The sequence below is a fragment of the Peromyscus californicus genome, unplaced genomic scaffold (assembly GCF_007827085.1).
Source record: "Peromyscus californicus insignis strain IS unplaced genomic scaffold, ASM782708v3 Scaffold_14__1_contigs__length_90479793_seg_2, whole genome shotgun sequence".
NCBI classification, from domain to species: Eukaryota; Metazoa; Chordata; class Mammalia; order Rodentia; family Cricetidae; genus Peromyscus; species Peromyscus californicus.
In genome coordinates, this window is record NW_026294436.1 from 49609362 (window position 1) to 49631504 (window position 22143).

The 22143-nt window shown below is 42.9% G+C and overlaps 1 protein-coding gene across 1 annotated transcript; it reads left to right on the plus strand.

Annotated features, from left to right (window-relative positions):
• The first annotated feature begins 323 nt into the window (after positions 1-323).
• Slc19a2 (solute carrier family 19 member 2) lies at positions 324-16476 on the plus strand. Its single transcript, XM_052737439.1, has 6 exons — positions 324-693; positions 8190-8792; positions 9783-10005; positions 11058-11250; positions 11606-11747; positions 14445-16476. Exons 1-6 carry the CDS (start codon positions 490-492, stop codon positions 14571-14573), a joined length of 1494 nt encoding a protein of 497 aa, XP_052593399.1. The 5' UTR covers positions 324-489; the 3' UTR covers positions 14574-16476.
• The last annotated feature ends 5667 nt before the right edge of the window (positions 16477-22143 follow it).

A 22143-nucleotide genomic window follows, 5' to 3' on the forward strand; every position in this document is an offset into this window, starting at 1 on the left:
GTTCCGGACGCGTGATCGGCAAACGCCAGGTGACGGAGCCGACTAAAGGGTGTATGGGGGGGCTGGCACGTGGGATCCCGCCACAGTATGCAGACACCATCCCGACCTGTCGGGCGTCGGAGAGACCCTCACGTCAGAGGGCTGGCACGCCGCCCGGGCAGCCACTGACCACCGGGGAAGCAGAGACGTGGGCTGTGATTGGTTGTGGCGAGGGGGGCGGGGCGGTCCCAGGGGGCGTGGCTCGTGCGCGCCCTGCGGCGGGCTAGGCGGCCGGTGGGGCCTGGCGCGGCGCAGACCTGGGAAAGGGCGAGCGGCGGGAGGGAGGCGGCGGGAGGGAGGCGGCCGGGGCTCGCAGCAGCCTGACCCTGGCGCGGGGCGGTGTCGCGCGCGGTTCCAGGTCCCCGCGCGGGGCCGCGGCTGGAGCGAGCTCCAGTTGGCCGAGAGGGAGGAGGGGGTCGGCTCGGCGTCCACCAGCCCCTGGAGCCCAGGATGGATGTGCCCGCCCGGGTGTCCCGACGCGCGGCGGCGGCGGCGGCCACTATGCTTCTGCGGACGGCCCGCGTCCCTCGCGAGTGCTGGTTCCTGCCGACCGCGCTGCTCTGCGCCTATGGCTTCTTCGCCAACCTTCGGCCGTCCGAGCCCTTCCTCACGCCCTACCTGCTGGGGCCGGACAAGAACCTGACCCAGAGAGAGGTAGGCGCGGCGGGAGGGCGGGCGGGCGAGCTGGGAGGCCGAGCGGGAAGCGTGTTTGCGGAGGGCCTGCGGCGGAGCCCCCCGAGCAGGCTGCGCAGATAGCTGATCTGTTTTCTGCTCGCTTGGAAAAGCACATCGTGCTCTGCGTTGCCTTACTCTTGAGTTTCTAGCGCTGACGTTCCGTGCGGGACTGAGCAAGAGGGGCCGCAGCCCGCGCGTGCACGTTTGTGTCAGGCCCTAGGTGAATAGGGCTGGATGGTGGCATAGCCCGGCTCTGCCCGGACACGTCCTGCAGGAGCTGCCGGGGACAGGGGGCAGTGAATGGATTAAAAACAAAAAGCAAAAAACAGTAAGCTTTACTTTGAATAGATTATATACATACATAACCTATGTATATGTGTGTATACAAATGTATGTTTACATACACACAAATGTGTATATATTGTACACATACACACAGTGTGTATATATATACACATATATATGTACACACATATATATATATATACACAAGTGTGTGTGTGTGTATACACATGTATGTAAGGTGGCGCTGCTTTTGTGAAAAGGTTCCGTTTTCCTTTCCTTGACTTTGTTTACCTTTGACAAGATAGATATACTCTATTCCATAAGGACAGGACAGGACAGGACAGTAGTACACCATCGGAATTGGGCTTGTTTTATTAGGCGAGATTGGGTTCAAAGATATCCTGCCTGCTCTGAAGTCCATCTCTGGGATGAAAACAGATGGTATCACATAATTGGCACTGAGTTTTTCTTGTCTTGTGAAATTGTTGCTTCACCTACAGCTTTTGTTACTTAGCTGCATGTGGAGGTTTTGTGGGCTTTATTGCCCATGGTCCATGATCAAGAACTCCTGCGCATTCGTTTACTCAAGGACTTGTAAGCATAGCACCTCAGAAGTGCGTAGTGGACTTTACAAATGTGCCTAACTCTTCCTACTAAGACACATTATCCCAGCCCTTGGTTTTGGCAGAAGAATATATAGACTGAGAAAGAAATGAAACTGTTCTCCTCCATACTCTTTTCCTCGAGTACAAAAGAGGGTGAAAGCTGGGGGCTGGTGTCTTTCAGCTACTGTCAGCTGAGTGGACACTGGGTAATTGTCCCCTTTTTCCTACACCTCTTTCCTTCCTTACCACCCTGCTTCCCTGCCTGAGTTACTGTAAAGTATTACCCCCATTTACACCTTCCTGGTATTGCCAGTCACCTCTTTTGAGGAGCAACTAACCCAGTACTCCGCATGGTGGGTCAGCGCAAGAGGTGGCACTTCGAGAGTCACTTCAGACTGGCAGGATAGAATTACTCTGGTGTGTTGCTGCAGTGTGCCTTTATTCAAGGTCAGTTGGGAAAGAATTGAGAGTCCGTGTTGCTTCCCAGATTCTTTGATAGTTAGCAAGTACAGCAGACTTCTACCCCAGCGTTAACTCATGTTTCCTGGTCGTATGGGTCACTTCACGGTTACTCATTGTCCGTATGCATTTGGTACCAGTAAAAGGAAAAGACAAAGGCTTCTGATCAGAGTGATTTTCCAAGAAGAAAATTACCACATAGTTAGAAGAAAGTGTGATGCTGGAGACCCAGAGCAACCACTGAACCTGAGGTGTAGACACCATGGCAGACATGACTCTGCGTGCGAGCTGATCTGTATGTACAGTGTGCACTGACAGAAGCATGTGAGGAGAAACACGCTCTTGGTTTTGATATTTGAAAGCTGATCTCTTTTGTCACGGGCCCTGGACTGAGAGCTGCTGTGTGCTGTCAGTCACATGCTCTGCCTTAGCAGAAGGAAGGCCTTACGTATGGTTAGGAGGGTATAGGAGCATATCAGGGGGCTGGGCCCAGTAAATACTTGTCTATTGTGTAACAACACAAGGATGCTTCTCGGTGCAAATTAGTGGAGGCAAGGGTGTTTGAACAGAAATCTCGTGGTCTGTTGCATGGGATATCGGAATGATGGCTGATTCTGTTGATTATGCCCATGTTGCCCTTCTTTCCCGTGGAGACTCCTACTTCAAAACAAAAACCTAGTAGCTGAACTAGACCACTGTTGTTCTTCAGGAATGAGTGCTTGCTCTCAGCAATGGGCGTTGCATGATTTTTAGACAAAGTAAATCCCAGGTTGTAGTCAGTAGCATCTGTATTGAAGTGTGTATTTTCCCCTTGAAGACTTCAGAAGTGCCAACCTGGATCATCGTAAATAATGCTAAGATTGCCTAAGACCCAAGGGCAGAATTTCCTCTCTCCATTTGCATTTTAAAGATTTTTTTATAGAATTTTAGGAAAAGTATTAATTTTTATAAAGTTACCACTTTAAAAGCTGAGGCAGGTTATAGTTGGACTATATCCCAGTCGTTGAAAAACCAAACATTAATAAAGCTATTTATTTATTTTCTGGTGCTAGGGGCTGAATCCAGGACTCCTTCTGCGTGCTGTGTAAGCACTATACTGAGCGGTATTTCCAGACTTTTTTTTCAATTTTGTATTTACATGCATGTCTGTGTGTTTGTGATGTGTGTAGGAGCCTGTGGAGGCCAGAGGAAGGATGCTGGATCCCCTGTAGCTGGAGTTACAGGAGGATGTGAAGCCAACTGACAGAGGTGCTGAGAAACGAGCCCCAGTCCTCTGGAAGAGCAGCAGGTTCTCTAACCACTGAACCATCTCTCTAGTCCCATTGACCATTTTGTAGGGATGTTCTTATTAAGTTGCCCAGAGTATTCCTACACTTGTGATCCTCATGTCTCAGCCTACTAGGTGGCTGAGATTACAAGCATTTCCCACCGTACCCAACAGTGATTTTATCTCTTCTTGGCAGTACATGGTTTTGATGTGTACTGCTTTTCTTTGACTTTTAAAATCATTCCACACACTCTGCTTGGTACTCTGAGGGAGCCTGGTAGATTCCTTTGCCCCTTTAGTACACCCAGGCTTCATTCATTTGCCAATCCTGAATCTAGCATATTCACCAACTCACGCATGGTCCAATACTCAAATGCATGGTCTCTGCTTATAATAATCTGTGTGTGTGTGTGTGTGTGTGTGTGTGTTTTCTTTTAGTGTCTTCCTTACCTTTCTGGGCCCACCATGTTTTCAGTTTCCATTTTTAATATGTGTATATACATGCTTCTTATTTGGTTCAGAACTCTCAAAGCTGAAGGTTCATTTTATTCTTTTTTGTCGCCTCTACAGAGATTAAGTAGTGTTATATAAATATGTGTTCATTAAGTAGGACAACAGAACTATTGACACTATTTTCTTAAGTCTAAAACTGAATAATTTACTTAACTGTGACATGTATCTCAGAAGAAAATGAAGACACACAAGTTCTGCCCAAAGTTGTGAAAGACACTTTGAATAGAGCAAATTAATTCCTTTTGATCACATGGCAGATTTCACCTGAGATGAGAAGTTAGCTATAGACAACTAATAAGGGTATGTATTTTATATATTTTTAGCTGTGAGAAGTTGCCCTTCAACAGGGCACCTTCTATTAAAGGAATGTTTTCTGGTGTTAGGACTTCTCTACCAGAAATGTTTAAAAAGAATGTCCTTTGAGACCCAGTCCTGGAGACTCAAGTTCTCAAGACTTGATCTCTTGAGAAATCCTTGTCATGGTACATCCTCAGAGATGATAAAACTCCTGCAGGCATTAGAAGTAAATTTAGGACATTCAGAATCAATACCAGTTTTCTAATTGAAGAAAGTAGATGTTTTGGTGTGGTGGATTGGGGATATCTGGTTTAGATCTTCTCTCTGCTAATCCTGACTGTGGTAGGTAACTTTGTATAATTCAACATTCTCTAACACCGACTTTCCTTCTTGTAAAATAGCAATGATAAAGCATTTACTTCTTAGGGTTGTTTGAATTAACTGGAAATAATTGAGGCAAAGTTCACAGCATTGTATGTGGGATGCTCTCAGAGATGTGCTGCTCTGGTGCCGAAAATGGGAGAGGAGTATTTTTTTCTTGTTTGATGTTCCTTGTAGGAGAAAAACAGGTCTCTTAATTAGAGGAAGTTAAAGAGAACCCATCTGGTCTCTGTGTTCCACCCGCCCCATCCCTTACCATTCTTAGTTGGTATCACAAGGCTGGTAGTTTACTTTCTCACATCTTCAGTTATCTAAATTGTGGGTTTGTGTTAGTGTAGTGTTAACCTTGTAAGTGTTATTTATTTATTTTGAAACAAGGTCTTACTATGTTACCAAACTGGCCTCAAACCAGTTAGTGGTCCTCTTGCCTCAGTCTATAGGCGTGCGCCACCACACCCTTTAAATTGATAAAGGTCAGGACTTATACAATGAAACTTTGGCAATTAATCACTTAAGGACAGCTACTGCTGAAAGTTACATGTCTAAACATAAGCAGTATTACTCGAGTGAACAGTTGAGCAGAACTTTGGAACAAAAGAAGGTGGGTGCCGAAGGAAGCAATAGAGAAAAATTGTAAAACTTTTGATTAGCTTAGTAATTGTATGTATTCATGTATTAATTCACCACGTGCATACAGGATACGGGGATCACAACAACTAGCATTCACCTCTCCACCATTTCCTTATACTTGGAGCCTTTCCGGTTACTCATAAACTCTATAATCAGTTGTTGTTGACTATAGTCATTCCAGACCATAGTGGAGTGACTGTCCCAACTGTGCTCTGACCTGTCACCTAGCCACACTCCATCTATCTTCAGCTACAGCCGGAGGTGATCACGGTTCTGTATTTATATTGGCTTGTTTGGGCTTTCACAGATGAGAGCGAACGTGTAGCATTTGTCTTTCTGTGTCTGGACGATTTAACCTAAAATATACCATCTGATTCCACCCATGTTGCTACAGGTGACAGGGTTTCCTTCTTCTGTTTGGTCCAGTAATAACTCATTGTGCACCTAGACCACAGTTTAAGGATTGCTGGCCAATAGCTTCTTGGTAGGGAAAGACATGTTAGGGACCTATGAAGGCGCAGAAACATGCTGAGTCACACAGGAGACTGTCAAACTTTAGGAGAGTAGTATCTGGAAGTACAGGGGGAAGGGGGAGCTGGGAGTTGCTCATTGGAACACAAGTGAAAATATCTGTAGGGAAGGCTTCTTGCCTCGCCTCACAGCTTTCTCTCAAGGTTGCCTTGATAAGGGAGACAAAGACACTTTGTTTCTCATTTGTTAGAATTTGCACACTTTGACAAAGAATTCCGTCTACAGTTCTTAATTATGATTAGGCAAATTTCCAGGCTACTCTAGTCTACATAGCAAGTTCCAGATCAGTCATGACAACTGCGTAGCTAGGATCCCGACTCCAAGAACCCAAAGCAGCAACGACAAAACAGAAGCACCAAAAACTGCGTGACATAAGCCTTTAGGACATTGCTGGGTGGTGAGCTCCTTGTAAAAGGACATTTTCAGGTATTATTGTTATCTGGAGAACGAGGTTCACGCCTAACTGGTTCTAGTTCATATAGTCCAATAGCCTATTTTCAACTCAGTCTTCTAGTTTTCAGACCTGTGAAGAAGTCGAGTAAATAATTGATTATGTAATCCTTCATTTAATCCTTGCAACAGACAGTCCAATAGTGCAGGTTTTATCCTCTTGTGCCGGTGATAAAGATGAATTCTGAGGGGAAGTGAGAAACTTACCTATCCACCGCCCCTATTTACAGTTAGTAAGCTTGCCTTTAAAACTTTACGATCCTATTAGAACAATCCTCATTCAATGTGCTATATTCTGGCTTTTGATTTTGACCTTTTCCTGAGCTAGCAATGACATTTTGTTGTAGTGCCAGGCATAGCAGTGAGTCACGGTTCCCTTTCAGCGATTCATTCATGAAGGAGAATAACCAGCACTCTACAGAATACTGTGCTGCCAAATGTAGGTGTGTATATTAAATATGTTTTTTTTTTAATTTGTGTGTGATGTGTGTTTATGTTTTCAGGAATGAGAGGTGGTGCATTTAGCCTGAAGTAAACGTAGGATGTCTTCCTCAGTCACTCTCGCCTTCATTTTTTGAGACAGAATCTCTCACTAAACTTGTAGCTCACCAATTTGACTAGGTCAGCTAACTGGCCAGCAAGCCCCAGGGCATCTCCTGTCTCTTCCTCGCCAGTGCTAAGATTACAGGCATGTGCCTCTGTGCCCAGCTTTTTACATGGGCATCGGGGATCTGAACTCGGGTCTCCATGCTTGCGTGACAAGTACACTTTACCAGCTGAACCGTCTCCCCAGCCCAAATACAGTTTTTGGGTTATGTTCAGCTGATAGCAAGTTTATTAGCATTTACCCATCCTGAGTTGAAGAACAGCTCTTGTTTACACAAGTAACGCAACAAAAATTCCAGGTGCAGTCTTTCTCATTTAAAATATATTTTAAAGACTATTTTTATAGCATCCCAATTTAAAATTGTGCATAAAAAAGAAAGTAGCAATAAGTTCCAGTTAACCTTATGTCATATAAATCAAAATAGCTAAAGTGAGGATTCTGTGTTCCTACTATAAAGAAATGATAAATATTTGAGATAATTAATAACCTAAAAATATCCTGAGTTGGGTATTGCATAGTGTATTCATGTACCAAGAAACGCTGTATCTCAAAATTTGTACAACTATATAAATTATTTTTTTGATTTAGGAAAAGAAAAATAAAACACCCAACACTTGCATTTTATTTCATGTTACAAATGAGTAAGAAGGATACATGTTGCCTATAAAATTCTACCACCAAGGGAGAGTTATTCCATCGAAGCATAGGACAGATGTACTATTTTCTTCTGTCCTCCAAAGAGCAAACTTAAAATTAGAGAAACCTCACTACACACTGATGTTAGAGGGGTGACCCAGAATACATTGCCCATGCTTCAGTGGATGGCCCTATTTCCGTACCTATGTACATATAAGCAGTACTAGTTGGACTCTGGGTCATAGAAGAGGAGGAAATAATAATGAAGTTGGTGGGGTTAGTCTCAAAGGAGTTGGAGAGGAGGAGGAGATATTGAAATACTTTGTATATATGTATAAAATTACAAAAGAACTAATAATAATAATAGTAAATTTAACAGATAAGAGTTGACAATGATCTCATTTTCAAAGCATTTATTGGTCCTTGAGTCTTCCAAACAGTATACTGGCTGTTAAATTATACAGATGATTCTGGGTCCACTTCTCAGAATCTTTGAAGGGGCTGGGCATGAGTGAGATAGAAAATGCCTACCATCTCAGCAGCTGGGAGGATCTAAAGTTCAGACTAGTTTGATCTCCATAGTGCATTTGAGTCTAGCCTGGGCTGCATAGTAAGACTCCTGATGGAAAGGATTTTATTATGACAAAATAATGGCGTGGGGCTAGGAAAGGCTGTTCAGATAGTTACCTGAACGTACTGCAGCTAGTGTTTCTTTGGTTGCTAAGGGAATGTTGGTAGACGGATTTGTAAGAGGGAGTTTTGTGACTTGTTGGGTCTTCCGATCACTGAGGAGCTTCTATTCTCTCCTTACCAGGTCTTCAATGAAATTTACCCAGTCTGGACCTACTCTTACTTGGTGCTGCTGTTCCCTGTGTTCCTTGCCACAGACTACCTCCGTTACAAGCCTGTCATCCTGCTTCAGGGACTCAGCCTTATTGTTACATGGTTCATGCTGCTCTATGCCCAAGGACTGCTGGCCATTCAGTTCTTGGAATTCTTCTATGGCATCGCCACAGCCACTGAAATTGCCTACTACTCCTACATCTACAGTGTGGTCGACCTCGGCATGTACCAGAAAGTCACAAGTTACTGTAGAAGTGCCACCTTGGTGGGCTTCACAGTGGGCTCTGTCCTGGGGCAAATCCTCGTCTCAGTGGCAGGCTGGTCACTGTTCAGCTTGAACGTCATCTCCCTCACCTGCGTTTCTGTGGCTTTTGCTGTGGCCTGGTTTCTGCCCATGCCACAGAAGAGCCTCTTCTTTCACCACATTCCTGCCTCCTGTCACGGAGTGAATGGCATCAAGGTACAGAATGGGAGCATCGTTACTGATGCCCCAGCATCTACCCACCTTCCTGGATGGGAGGACATTGAGTCAAAAATCCCTCTCAATTTAGATGAACCTCCCGTGGAGGAAACGGTGAGTTTAGCCTTAAATATGCAGGGAGTTGCTGTCCTGGGCATTGGCTAATGGCAGTGACAGACAAGCAAGCCCATTTCATTGGTTCATTCATTCATTAAGATGCAACTGATTAGTTGTAAGGGGTCACCAATGTATTCTCCCCTAGAGTGCCTGATTCTCAAAGTCAGGCTGACCTAGCATTACTTAGCATGGCATGGCAGAGGTGTCTTGGGGCTGTCTCCATTTTTGTATCCCTACTGCTTGGTATATATAAAGAAACCACTCAGGGGAAAAAAAAATGTGTGTGTGTGTGTGTGTGTGTGTGTGTGTGTGTGTGTGTGTGTGCGTGCGTGTGCTTAATGAGTATCTGAAATGATTCTGTTGGCGATTTGTGTCTACTTGTAGCTTCTGAATTAAAGCTCAAAGTACTTAAAGATACAAACTTATTTTCCTTTTCTATGCTAGAAGTGATACATGTTATTTTTTCAAATGATGCTTGTTGTTTTGTTATAGAAGGGCAGTAAATGAATGATAGGAAGAGAATAACAGAAAATTGCAAGACATGATTATAACACTCTTTCTTAGAAGAGAGGGTCCATCACTTAATCCGCCCTATGCGTTCTTTGTAACCAGAAAGATGAATTAACTCCCCAGTTTATATTCTTAATATGAAAGGGGTGTGTGTGTGAGAGAGAGAGAGGGAGAGAGACACAGAGACACAGAGAGAGAGAGACTGATTGATTCTACAGTGGAAACTTTGGATAGTGAATGATTTGCCTAAGGTCATGTCATTGCAAACAGTGAAGTCAGGATCCAAACTCCTAGTATCTTCAGAGCTCATGTCCTTGATAACACATTGTTGTTCTTTTCAAATACATATATTCCACTTGAAATAAGCAGTTTGTTTTTACAAAGGAAAAAAAACCTTTTGAGATAGAAAACTGAGTTTGCATAGTTGTCTGCACAGTTCCCGCCGAGGTGTTTGAGCGCTTTCCATTTGCTGCGCAGGAGCCCAAGGCCGACCGGCTGCGTGTGCTGAAGGTCCTGTGGAATGACTTCTTGATCTGTTACTCTTCCCGCCCTCTGCTCTGCTGGTCCGTGTGGTGGGCCCTCTCCACCTGCGGCTATTTTCAAGTGGTGAACTACACACAGGGATTGTGGGAGAAGGTGATGCCGTCTCAGAGTGCGGTTATCTACAACGGCGGTGTGGAGGCGGTCTCAACCTTGCTGGGTAAGCGGCGAGGAAGAGTCCGCAGGCAGTCCGGCCAGCCATGACCAGCTTTACTCACGCCGCCCAAATTTGAAGTAGCCCAAAGGAAGGGTTTGTTTTGAGCACCAATTTTCTAATTTAGGCGAAAACTTGGATGACTTCAAGTGGTAGAGGGCTGTGACTGACAAACACGTTGGGGGAAGTGGAATGCACTAATTTTCTAGATAGTTTTCTTCGCTTATCCATGTTCCACTTACCCATGTTTACTGAGAGTTTGAGTAGCAGTATACTATAGTTTATGACAGTAGCTTATGTCTGTTGAATGTTAATATATACCAAACACTGTTCTATAGACAACATGTGTATTTGTTGTATTCCAAAATTCCCAAGATGGTTGCAGTTATTGTTGTCATTTTACATTGGAAATTTTGGACATGTTAATAATTTGCCTAAGATCACATAAATGGTAGATAGTCAAGTAAAGATTGGGACTTGGGCATGGTGGCTTCAGAGCCTGTATCCTTGAGAACACGTACTCTTGTCCTTCTTTGTTGCCCTGATTCGTAAGGTTGTTGGAAGAGTCTCCGTAACGGCTCTAAGCACCTGCTGACTATGGCTGGCCCCCAGACAGCACTCCTGTATTGTGTGTCGCTTCCGGCGGCGGCGGCGGCGGCGGCGGCGGCATTCCACTAAAGGGAGAAGCAGTTTTACAATACTCGATTGCTTCTTGGTCTGAAGGACCAAGACTCACCCAGCCATGTTGCCACAGCAGATGCAGTGATTTTCTGTGACTCTCGCCTGTGCATCAGGCCAAGCAGTTGTCTCCTTAGCAACATCCCTGGGTCTGCGTCCTTTTCCATCTAATTGCCACGTACCCTGACTGAGTCTCATCTCAGAGGCACCGTGCTGTCCCACCAAGTTCAGAATTCTCTGCTTGAGTTTCAAGGAACTCGATAGTCTTGAGCTCCGTAAATTACAACTTTAAAGATTGTAATACAATAACTGGATTTTTAATGTGTTGAGCTAGAGTGTGTTTAGTCAGTAACTAGATTACTCTTTTCTTTGTTTTCTAGGTGCTAGTGCTGTGTTTGCAGTTGGCTATATAAAAATATCGTGGTCAACTTGGGGAGAAATGACGTTATTCCTGTGCTCTCTCCTGATCGCTGCTGCAGTGTATATCATGGACACTGTGGGGAACATCTGGGTGTGCTATGCATCCTATGTTGTCTTCAGAATCATCTACATGGTTCTCATCACCATAGCAACGTATGTATTTTCACTCAGAGAAGTATTAGGAAAAGTTATGGCAAGATAAACTCGGATTTCTTTATAAACCAAAAATAATTAAAATTTCTATTTAAAAGAGGCAAATGGGAGCACACACTATATTGTAGTTATTATACATTTTTTCCTCAGGAGTATTTCAGCAAAATTTGTTTGTTCTCTTGTGTTTTTATCCTACGATTTTCATAAGATTTGTATCATACAGTAACAATACACTTCACGTTGTTGGAGAGGTCATTAGCAGTGGAAAGAAGGGGCTATGTTCACATTTAAAGTGAAAACATGTAACAGTTGAGGAAGAGGTAATTGGACTCTAGCATTGTTTTTCTTTTCTCAGTTTTCAGATTGCTGCAAACCTCAGCATGGAGCGTTATGCCCTTGTGTTTGGTGTGAACACCTTCATTGCCCTGGTATTGCAGACTCTGCTCACTCTAATTGTGGTGGATGCCAAGGGCCTTGGCTTAGAAATTACCACACAGGTGAGATCTCGTCATTGACACCAGAAACAGTCTGAAAGGACTGGGGTGGAGCGTGTTTTATGACAACAACACTCTGAGCAGATCCAAAGCAAGTGTTCTTTACCGTGGAGGTTGTTGAGATCATCTTTTTGAGGAGGGCCTAGAGCAGTGGTTCTCAACATGTGGGTCGAGACCCCTTTGGGAAAAAATGACCTTTTCACAGGGGTCAAATATCAGATATATGCATATCAGATATTTACATTATGATTCATAACAGTAGCAAAATTACAGTTATAAAATAGCAATGAAAATTATTTTATGGTTGGAGGTCATCACAATGTGGGGAACTGTATTAAAGGGTCACAGCATTAGGAAGGTGAGAACCACTGACCTAGAGCTAAATTAACTAGCCTGGAGGGACTGTTTTAGCTGAGATAATATTGATTCTTTCCAGGCTTAGCCTGTTTACCTCTTCCTTCATTGTCCTTCTTTTCTGTCTTTTCCTCTTGCTTTTCTGGTAAGGGAACTCAGGGCCTCAAACATGCTAGGCATATGCTCTTCTGCTGAACTAGAGCACCAGCTTATTTTTTTGTTTTATGTGTGGGTTTTGCCTGCATGTATGTCTATGCACCACATGCATGCTTAGTGCCTTGAAGCCAGAAGAGGATGTTTGGTCCCCTAGAGCTAGAGTTACAGATAATTGTGATCCACCATGTGGACCCAGGTTCTCTGGAAGAGCAGCCAGTGCTCTTAACTTCTAGGCCATCTCTCCGGCCCCTTATTCTTAATCTATACACCTGATGTACTATATGAGATGTCCTGCTTCATGGTACCTCAGAGCTCTTTAAGACCCCTTCCTCCTTTGTATAAAGCAACCTTCACCCAAATACCAAGTTAATGACTTACTGTTGGTAAGTATTATGATTCTCAACATGTGACCTATTGAGAAAACATTTATGCAAACACTCAAAGAATGGCTATTTTCATCCATCTAGACTCATTGTAAATGACCTTATGTATTATAATTTTACAGTGTAGATAGAGTTTGTGGGTATACTCTGTAAAGTAAGCAGCTGAATCAGGAAGTAACTGTCTCCACATCCAGCCAAGTGGTTTCTTTTCCTTTTTCCTGAATTCCCATTATTACTTAGTACTTTACACTTACACATGAATTTTCCTAGATACCAAGACTTAACATGTTAGTGTTAAAATGAATTTTGTTTTCATTAAGCAATCTACAAGAGAAATAAAACTAGTAAGTACTTGTACTGAGTGCTTCTCTTTCTCAGTTCTCTTATAGACTAGAAAGTTGTCAATACTAGGTATCAAAGAAATGACTCTGGGAGGTATTAAGGGATTTGTCTAAGATTAAACAGTCAAGAACAGTGTGGTGGAGAGGATTTAAGTCTGTGTTTTAGCCTAAAAGCTATTCTTGGGTAGAGAATAGAGATTCATCCTGCCCATTTTGTGAGGAAGATTACCAGACCATTACAGTTAAAGAAACGTGAGTGACATTTAGTGTGGAAATTTAAGAGCACATTATCAGAAAAATGGCTTACTTATGCAGGGAAGAATAACATTTTGTGGACTGTATGAAACTGGCTGCCATGAGTCATTAACACCTTTCCTATGAAAATATGGTCACATCTTAAAGAATCTGGCTCAGACTTAGGACCACACTCTTGTACCTGAACCTGGTTTGTAACTATTTAATAAGTTATTTTTTTAAAAAAATGAAGATGTTCACACACACACGCGCACACACACACACACACACACACACACACACACACACACACACGCACACACGCACACACGCACACACACACACACACACACAGAATAGTCAAATAAGGGTAGTACAGTATTCTTGGCCTTCTAGTGCCCTCTCCTGGTGGGAAATAAAAGTTCTTGATCTCTTAGACATACTCACCAATTATTTTGAGGATACAGATCTAACCCTAACTCTAACCCTCTAATCCTAACTGTAACCCTAACCCTCTAACCCTAACCCTTACCCTTCACTTAGAGCAATGACAGCACTAACAACAACAAAAATAGTGTCTGTGGCATTAGCATTGTGCTAGTAGACCTTTGTGTACATGACCTTATTCACTTCTTCCAATAAGCTTTGTAAAAAATTGTTTAAAATTCTTTTTAAATTAGGCCAAGACTCTGAGATTAAGTATATAGAGTTTTTTTCTTCTTTTTAAAAACCGTGTGTGTGTGTGTGTGTGTGTGTGTGTGCCCGTGTGTGTGTGTGTGTGTGTGTGTGTGTGTGTGTGTGTGTGTGTGTGTGTGCCCTCAGAGGCCAGAAGTGGGTGTTGGATCCCTTGGAGCTAGAGTTACAGGCCTATGGAAGCCAACCAGCATGGGTGCTGGGATCCAAACTCTACTTCTCATGTTTGAGTAGCAAGTGCTATTAATTTTGAGCCCTCTCTCCAGCCCCAAGATTAAATACCTTCATGTAGGTTACATCTAGAAAGAGACATGAGGTCAGGATTCAAACTCAGGCAGCTGGGCAGGCTTCACTGCTATCCTGCTAGGCTGCTTCCGGGTCTTCATTATCTGGCACATATGTAAGCATGGGACGTTTCTGAAGTTTAATTGAGAAACTCTAGACATACTTTAACTGTGTAGAGTACATGTATATGTATGCAACGAAACAACTCATCTCTAATTGGTAATTTTATGAATGACTGCTTTCCTCTCTTGTAGTTCCTGATTTACGCCAGTTACTTTGCAGCCATCTCTGTGGTTTTCCTGGCTAATGGTACATACAGTGTTATAAAGAAATGCAGAAAGCAGGAAGATCCCAACCCCAGCCCTCAAGCCACCACTTCCTAACCTGCTGCTCAAGTGCTGCTGCTTCCAAGCCAGAACTCTGCCCAGCAACTACCTGGATGGATCAAAACTCTTTCTTTATGGTTCAGATAAATATTTATGAATGTGTATTTCATGGCTTCAAAGCAGCTACTCAATTAATACCTTGTATTCCTGGAGTTAATATAATACTGTTGAGAGAAACCAGAACTGAAGCTTTTTTCATGGATTATTTATGAGCATCAATTTAAGAATGACTTTTTCTAATAGACAAAAACAAAAAGAAGAATTTGATTTTGGAAACCAAGTAATCAAGAGTGATCAAGTGGCCCATCTGCTGTTTCCTTGGTTAGCGTGTGAGTGTGATATTTGAGTCATGTGGTAGGGTCAGGCCTTCAGAGACCACAGGATGATATAAGTCGGGCTAGATGTGCATCCCGTCAGCACTTGCCCCATCCAGCTTCATTCTACTTTCAGTGTTACTCATGGGCATGTGTGTTTCTGCAGATGGAAATGATTCCTCACTGGCAATATTTGCTCCGGACTAATGTTCTGTCTTCTAAGGAGTGTCATTTCTAAGTTTATTTTTTAAATTCATTGTATGAATGTTCTTGGTTCCCATTTTGACCATTATGTATTTTTGGAAACTTTCTTTAGAAGTACATTTCTGCATTATTCATATGCTTCCCAGAGAAGCTCATTTCATTAGAAAAGGCAAATTTTAAAGCCTGCTGCTAATCTAAATGGGGAGAGCTAACCACAGAACTCATGGTAGGTTTGCTTGTCTTTAATACTTCAGTATGAAGGACTCGTAATTCCAAGTGAAAAAGTCATTTACAGGTTAGAGATACAGGCAGCCCATTTTATATTTGCGCACCCTTTTATTTCCAAAATAAAAGTAACTATTTTCCTTTGAAACAACTTCATTCCCCTATGCCTTTCATGTTGTTATCTTGGCATTCTTATCCAAGATGAAAATGTCAGTAGGAATGGAATTATTCTAAGGCCTTTTTCATTAACTGAGCCTCTTTTTAATTATTGTATTGGAGCTGGAACTAGGGTAGACTTGATGCCTGCATTCTGGACCTTAAACCTGCCTTTATTCCTAAGGTTAGATCATCTTGAGAGATACTTAAAATTTGTTCCATTTCCTCGTTACTTGAAGAATGGTGTTCTATGTACTATTATTTGTGAGACCTAAAGACTATTTCAAAGCCAACTTTGTTGCCTTATTGTGCAAAGACTCTAGGTAGGTGCTTTTAACTAGAGTGTTGACTTTCTAAGAACAGCATAGCTAAACAGTGTTATTAATATTAAGACTGCAACACCTGGGCCGGGATAACGTTCCATAGTAGAGAGCTTGACCAGTGTTTGGAAGACCCTTGCTCGAGCACTAGCACTGAGAAGACAGTACCGCAGAACTGACATAGAAGAAATAAAGGTAATAATAGGTCATTCCGTGCGCCTTCCTTTCCAGCTGGGGAGAGGAACACTAAGGAGGAGAGGGAGGACTAAGGGCATAGTAGCAACCTCCAGTTTTACGTTTTGTTCACCCTCTGCACACCTTTCCTTTTAGCTCCATAGGAAGTTGATTGCCCAGAAACACAAAGTACTATGTTTGAGAAATTTTATTCTTTGTCTTTTAAATATCATGTATTGTGGTACAATCAAATTGTTCACATTACCAAAGCAACATTTCCTTGGAATTTAATCCACAATTTGTGGCACCCAATCTGATCCTTCTTACCTGTCTAAATCAAAAATATGTTCACATCTTGCTATGTGGCCATATTTGTAGAATGCTGAACCCGATGTGCTGGTTGTACTGTATGCACTTTTATGAAGAAGTGATAATAATTTGTTGTACTTTTTATTCAATTCTGTATAGATTATAAAACTATTTTTATTAAATAAATATTTTACAGTATGTTTTCCCTTTTTACTCAAAATTATTTTGAGTTCATTTTTTGAAAGGAGCTTTATGTTTATAAATCTCCTAAAAGCTTTCCTAGGACAACATTCATTTAAAGTTGGACCATCTCACTTTCCCAGGTAACCCTCGGTCGTCCAGTTAACTCTTCCACAGCTCTGTGACCCTTTTCACTCTTCCCCGTGCTTCTCTTGCAGCACTGACTGCCACGCTGGCTTCTCTATATCTCTCATAGCTCTTTAAAGCATTCTTCTCTTCAGAAACTGAAACAGTCTTCAGTCCCCTTGCTAGCAACTCAAAATTTTAAATTAAGGAAATTAAAGCCAAGGCTGGAGATCTTGTTTTGAAACTCCATAGCCTCTTTGTTCCACCCCAGAGTATTCTGATACCCAGAGAAGCACCTTTGTTACACCAACTGCAAGACCAAATCAGTCTCATCACCAAGCCATTCTCATTGTGCAGCATCCAAATGAATAGTTTCCTTCTAGAGCCTACTTAGTAGGGTCTTTCATTATCACCAAAGGACAGGGCATCTTTCATGCAAAGATTTCAGATAATAGTTTCTGCCACTGTGGTTTCTTCCCATGTATCTTAGCTGGCTTTCATATTTATAAGCCTTTGAGCAAGGACTGTGTCTTATTTTTGTCATTTGTTGCAAAGCAAATATCCTGGTATTACATGAATGTTGAATTATACAAATGGTATTTGGTAGACTCAGCCTCCTGACGATACAATAATTGGCTAAATGCCCAACATTCTTTTAAGAAGGATGTCTCCATAAAATGTTAAGATTAAAATGACAATGTTGGGTATACTGGACACTTCAAAGTGTTGTGTTTGAATGGTAAAACTAGATGATATCTATTTCTTTTACTCATGACATCCTTGTAGATAATGTCTTCCATTTCTTTAGCTCATTATCCTCAGAGGTGAACATTACTGATTCGTCCATTTTCTTCAGTAACGCTGTCAGGTGGGTTTTAAGTATTTGGTTTGCACTCTACGGAGCTTCTGCTTCCTCAGTTGCAAACAAGATGAAACCTCATAGGACTGTTAGGAAGAAATGGGAAAGCACATTTGAAAAAAGTTCTGTCACAGGCACTGAGTATGTGGTTGAGAAATGGGCTTCATGGCCCTTATTTCCATTCACAATTAATTTGTAGCTATCAACTTCAAAACTACTCTCAAACTGAATGTTTCAGTCAAAATGAAAGTCATTAGAAATGATCCATGTTCCACCCCCTGCTTATCGCTAATTCCTATTTTTTCGTTACTTCCTGGAATACAAAGAAAAAAGTCATGGTTCTTACTATTAGATCACAGCTGCTACAGATGTCTCTCTTGCCAAAAATCAGTACACATTTCTTGCAGCTTGATTGCTAGCCCTCCCAATCCCCATGTTCTGACAGAGAATTGATAAGAAAGTACTCTGTGCTGTGATCTTGTAAGCTCCTCCCTCTTGAGGCTGCAAGATAAATTTATGGTCCTGCCTAACACCTGCCTCTGTGTCCTCTGGCCTGTATGCTAGGCCAGGCTAGATCATGTGATGGGAAGAGTCTTTACTCCCTTGAAACCTCTAAGAATCAGAAACCCCCATTTGTTCTCTGGAAGCGAAGGATTTGCAACTCCCATCGTTAGGGTCATTTGATCAGGTTTTCTGGAGATGGGAATGGTAAGTAATGAGGAAGTTCATCTGTAAGTAATGTGATCTGACCGCAGTGAACAGGATTAATTTTTGAGTAGCTACTAAGATTGCTGGTTGAATTATCGTTGTAAGTGGTCCCATGTAGGTGAGGAGGGCCCTTCTTGATTTACAGCAGTAGAAATAGGAAAGGGAAGTGATTGGAGATTGGTAAATTAACAGTCTACAATGTGTGTTCATATTTAAAAGTGGCTTAGGAAATTGAAATATTTTCCCCTAAATTACACGTCCTGAAGTAGAGAAGCTAAGGCAGTTCTGATTCTCTCCCAAATCCTCTTAAGTTGATAGTCATTTCCCTTCCATCCCATTATGGAATATGCAATAGGGACTAGGGTGGAGGAAGGTAGACCTGGCTCAGAAAACAGTTCCATAGGGGGACGATGCCAGGCTGGGGAAGAGCATATGTCAGGGGATACACTGAGGATTTTAACACATCCAGGAGAGGAAATGGGCAGCTGGCAGAGAAGTCAGTAGCACTAGGGTCCAGGTAGTGGGGGTGAAGTGAGACAAAGTTACACCAACCTGTAGCTAGAGTTTTCCTGCCTGGCCCACAGTCAGGACAAATCTCTCTCACCTGCCAGTCCCACAGCCGCTCAGACCCAACCAAGTAAACACAGAGACTTATATTGCTTACAAACTGTATGGCCGTGGCAGGCTTCTTGCTAACTGTTCTTACAGCTTAAATTAATCCATTTCCATTAATCTATACCTTGCCACATGGCTCGTGGCTTACCGGCATCTTCACATGCTGTTTCTCATCATGGCGGCTGGCAGTGTCTCTCTGACTCAGCCTTCCACTTCCCAGCTTTATTCTCCTCCTTGTCCTGCCTATACTTCCTGCCTAGCCAATGGCCAATCAGTGTTTTATTTATTGACCAATCAGCAACACATTTGACATACAGACCATCCCACAGCACCAACCCCCAAAGTGAATCTCATTGTCAAATCCCTGCAGCCGAGGCCAGCAGATGGAGACTGGAGCATATCTGATGGGCAGTGGACTCCGGGCTATCCTGGGCCTACTCGTGAGTGGCTTATAGCCTCTTTCTTGCTCTAGACTGTTTGTAGCTCCCTCCTCCACTGTGGAGATTCTGACTACCTATGGAAGGAAAAACTCTCCAGCCAGACAACTCAGACAGGGGAGACATGGCAGCTGGGGTCTGTTAATAAAAACTCCAGAAATGAGTCAAATTGAGTTTTTTAAAACATCTCCAAAACCCACTTTGAATGTCTGAGTGAAAGAAATCTTTGGGGAATGTTGGTTATATACCTCTAGTATTTTAAACTTTCATAGTATGAACCCATACATGGGACCCACCCTATGACATCATTTCTTACCAAATTGTCTCCCTTTAAAATAAGTCAGTTGAGTATGTGGGGGATGACAACAGACATTTCCAAACCATAATCTTACCCACTAAAAATCACAAGAGGAATCATAACTAAAATTATATAAATAAAAACATCCCTCTGCTCAAATATTTGGGTTTGCTCACTTGTTTAATGAGTTTGCACCTTCTCTCTCCCTCTTTGAAATACCAAAGTTTGTGACTCAACTGTCAATATTCCCTCCAGAATGATCCCCACACTGAGAACTAACTTCAGATGTTCTTGGAGTGCTGACATGAATGGACTATGAGATGTAGATTAGCATTCACAGATCCAACACCTGAACCAAGAAACCCGATAGTGACATCTTGGTTGTGTCTAGTGCTTAGATGATCAAGAGGCCGTGTTCTGTAGCTAAAGTTTTCCTGCCTGGCCCACAGTCAGGACAAATCTCTCTCACCCGCCAGTCCCACAGCCTCTCAGACCCGACCAAGTAAACACAGAGACTTATATTGCTTACAAACTGTATGGCCGTGGCAGGCTTCTTGCTAACTGTTCTTATAGCTTAAATTAATCCATTTCCATTAATCTATACCTTGCCACATGGCTCGTGGCTTACCGGCATCTTCACATGCTGTTTCTCATCATGGCGGCTGGCAGTGTCTCTCTGACTCAGCCTTCTACTTCCCAGTTTTTTCTCCTCCTTGTCCTGCCTATACTTCCTGCCTGGCCACTGACCAATCAGTGATTTATTTATTGACCAATCAGCAACACATTTGACATACAGACTATCCCACAGCACTTCCCCTTTTCTGTTCTTAAAAAGGAAGGTTTTAACCTTTACACATCTCCAAAGTCAGCTTGGTATATTTGGGAATTTGGGCGTAGCTTCTCTTACTACTTCCTGCTGGAGGGGGGCGCTGTATTTTCTGGGGAAACAAAGAATATTTTAGGGTTATGGAGTAGTCCATGAGGGTGTATCGTCTGAGCCAGTTGCCTTGAAACGGTTCTGGATGTTGGATCATCTGGGCCATGGTGTCATCGGAGACCTTTCAGGTGGTCTTGGCTGGTCAAACCTGTTGTGTCTTAATCTGGAACAAATTCATAGCCTCTGGCTTTCTGTGGAAACAAAAGCAGAGCCTCCTTTCCAAAGCAACATATCCTTACATTCAAATTTTGAAGTCAAGGTACCTTTAAAATATACATTTTGGCATAACTCAACAGCTTTTGTAATCAAATGTTTTTCTTCAGTTACGAATATCAAAGAGAACATAATCCAGATTTTGTGTGTGGTAGCCATCTTTACGTGGCTTATTTTTTTATATTAGCTTGAGCCTATTGCTTTGAACTGTAGCCTTCTAAGCCTGAAACAGCGCTGGCGCTATGGCTGCTGGCTCCGCCCACTTCAGCTTCCCAACATGGCGGTGGTACGTTTTCCGCCAGCTCTGGAAGTCATCAACTCCCAGAAATAGTGGGTCTATGTTTTTATCCAAGCAGCGTGTAGCCCAGAAACCTCTTTTTTTGTTTTGTACTACCAAAGGCTAAATCCACCACGCAGCTTAATGTGCCACTTGCAGAGGCCTCATTCCCGCCATACTGCAGGTCGAGCATGCATGCACCCTAGAAACCCACCAGTAGCTCAAACTGGCAGCTGCCTCTCATTTGAGAGAGACAATTAGGAAGCTGTTTTTAGCTCTGTTTTAGAATCTTTTTTCTCAGTTTTTAGGTGGAAACTCTTGCCACCACGTTGGACGCCATTTGTAGCTAAAGTTTTCCTGCCTGGCCCTCAGTCAGGACAAATCTCTCTCACCCGCCAGTCCCACAGCCTCTCAGACCCGACCAAGTAAACACAGAGACTTATATTGCTTACAAACTGTATGGCTGTGGCAGGCTTCTTGCTAACTGTTCTTATAGCTTAAATTAATCCATTTCCATTAATCTATACCTTGCCACATGGCTCGTGGCTTACCGGCATCTTCACATGCTGTTTCTCATCATGGCAGCTGGCAGTGTCTCTCTGACTCAGCCTTCTACTTCCCAGTTTTTTCTCCTCCTTGTCCCGCCTATACTTCCTGCCTGGCCACTGACCAATCAGTGATTTATTTATTGACCAATCAGCAACACATTTGACATACAGACTATCCCACAGCAGTGTTCACAATGAGAAATCGTCAAGCAACCAGCAAAAGATCGTCCAGCTCCAACAGTTAACTCTTGATTAGGTTTTAGATCCTCAGTCTCCCCCATACAGGTATTTTCTCTGCCTTTCAGGCTCATTGCCAGAGGTTACCCCAAGTCATGCCTTCAAAAAGAGATATGGCTATGTTGGTGAGCGTGGTGGTACATGCCTACAACCCCACCATTTGGGAGGCAGAGGCACAAAGGTGGCCGCAAGTTCATGGCCAGCTGGTCTACAAAGTGAGTTCTAGGCCCTCCAGGGGTACAGAGTGAGACCATGTCCAAAAAGGTAGGCAGGCTAATGGAAAAAGTCAACCATTAAACCAGGGATAAGCAGCTTTGTTTTGGAATGAGAACAGGCAAACGAGATCCTGAGACTGAAAAACATCAGCTGGGGGTTTGAAACTGTTTCAAGAACGTGGGAGTTGGTTCCACAGGAGAAGGGAACATCAAGC

What these genes read in the sequence shown, in the direction of transcription:
- Slc19a2 (XM_052737439.1), top strand. Translation starts at nt 490, where the DNA reads ATGGATGTGCCCGCCCGGGTGTCCCGACGCGCGGCGGCGGCGGCGGCC. An exon ending in GGCGGTCTCAACCTTGCTGG is followed by an intron (nt 10,006 to 11,057) that starts GTAAGCGGCGAG and finishes TTTGTTTTCTAG; the next exon opens with GTGCTAGTGCTGTGTTTGCA. An exon ending in GCTTAGAAATTACCACACAG is followed by an intron (nt 11,748 to 14,444) that starts GTGAGATCTCGT and finishes CCTCTCTTGTAG; the next exon opens with TTCCTGATTTACGCCAGTTA.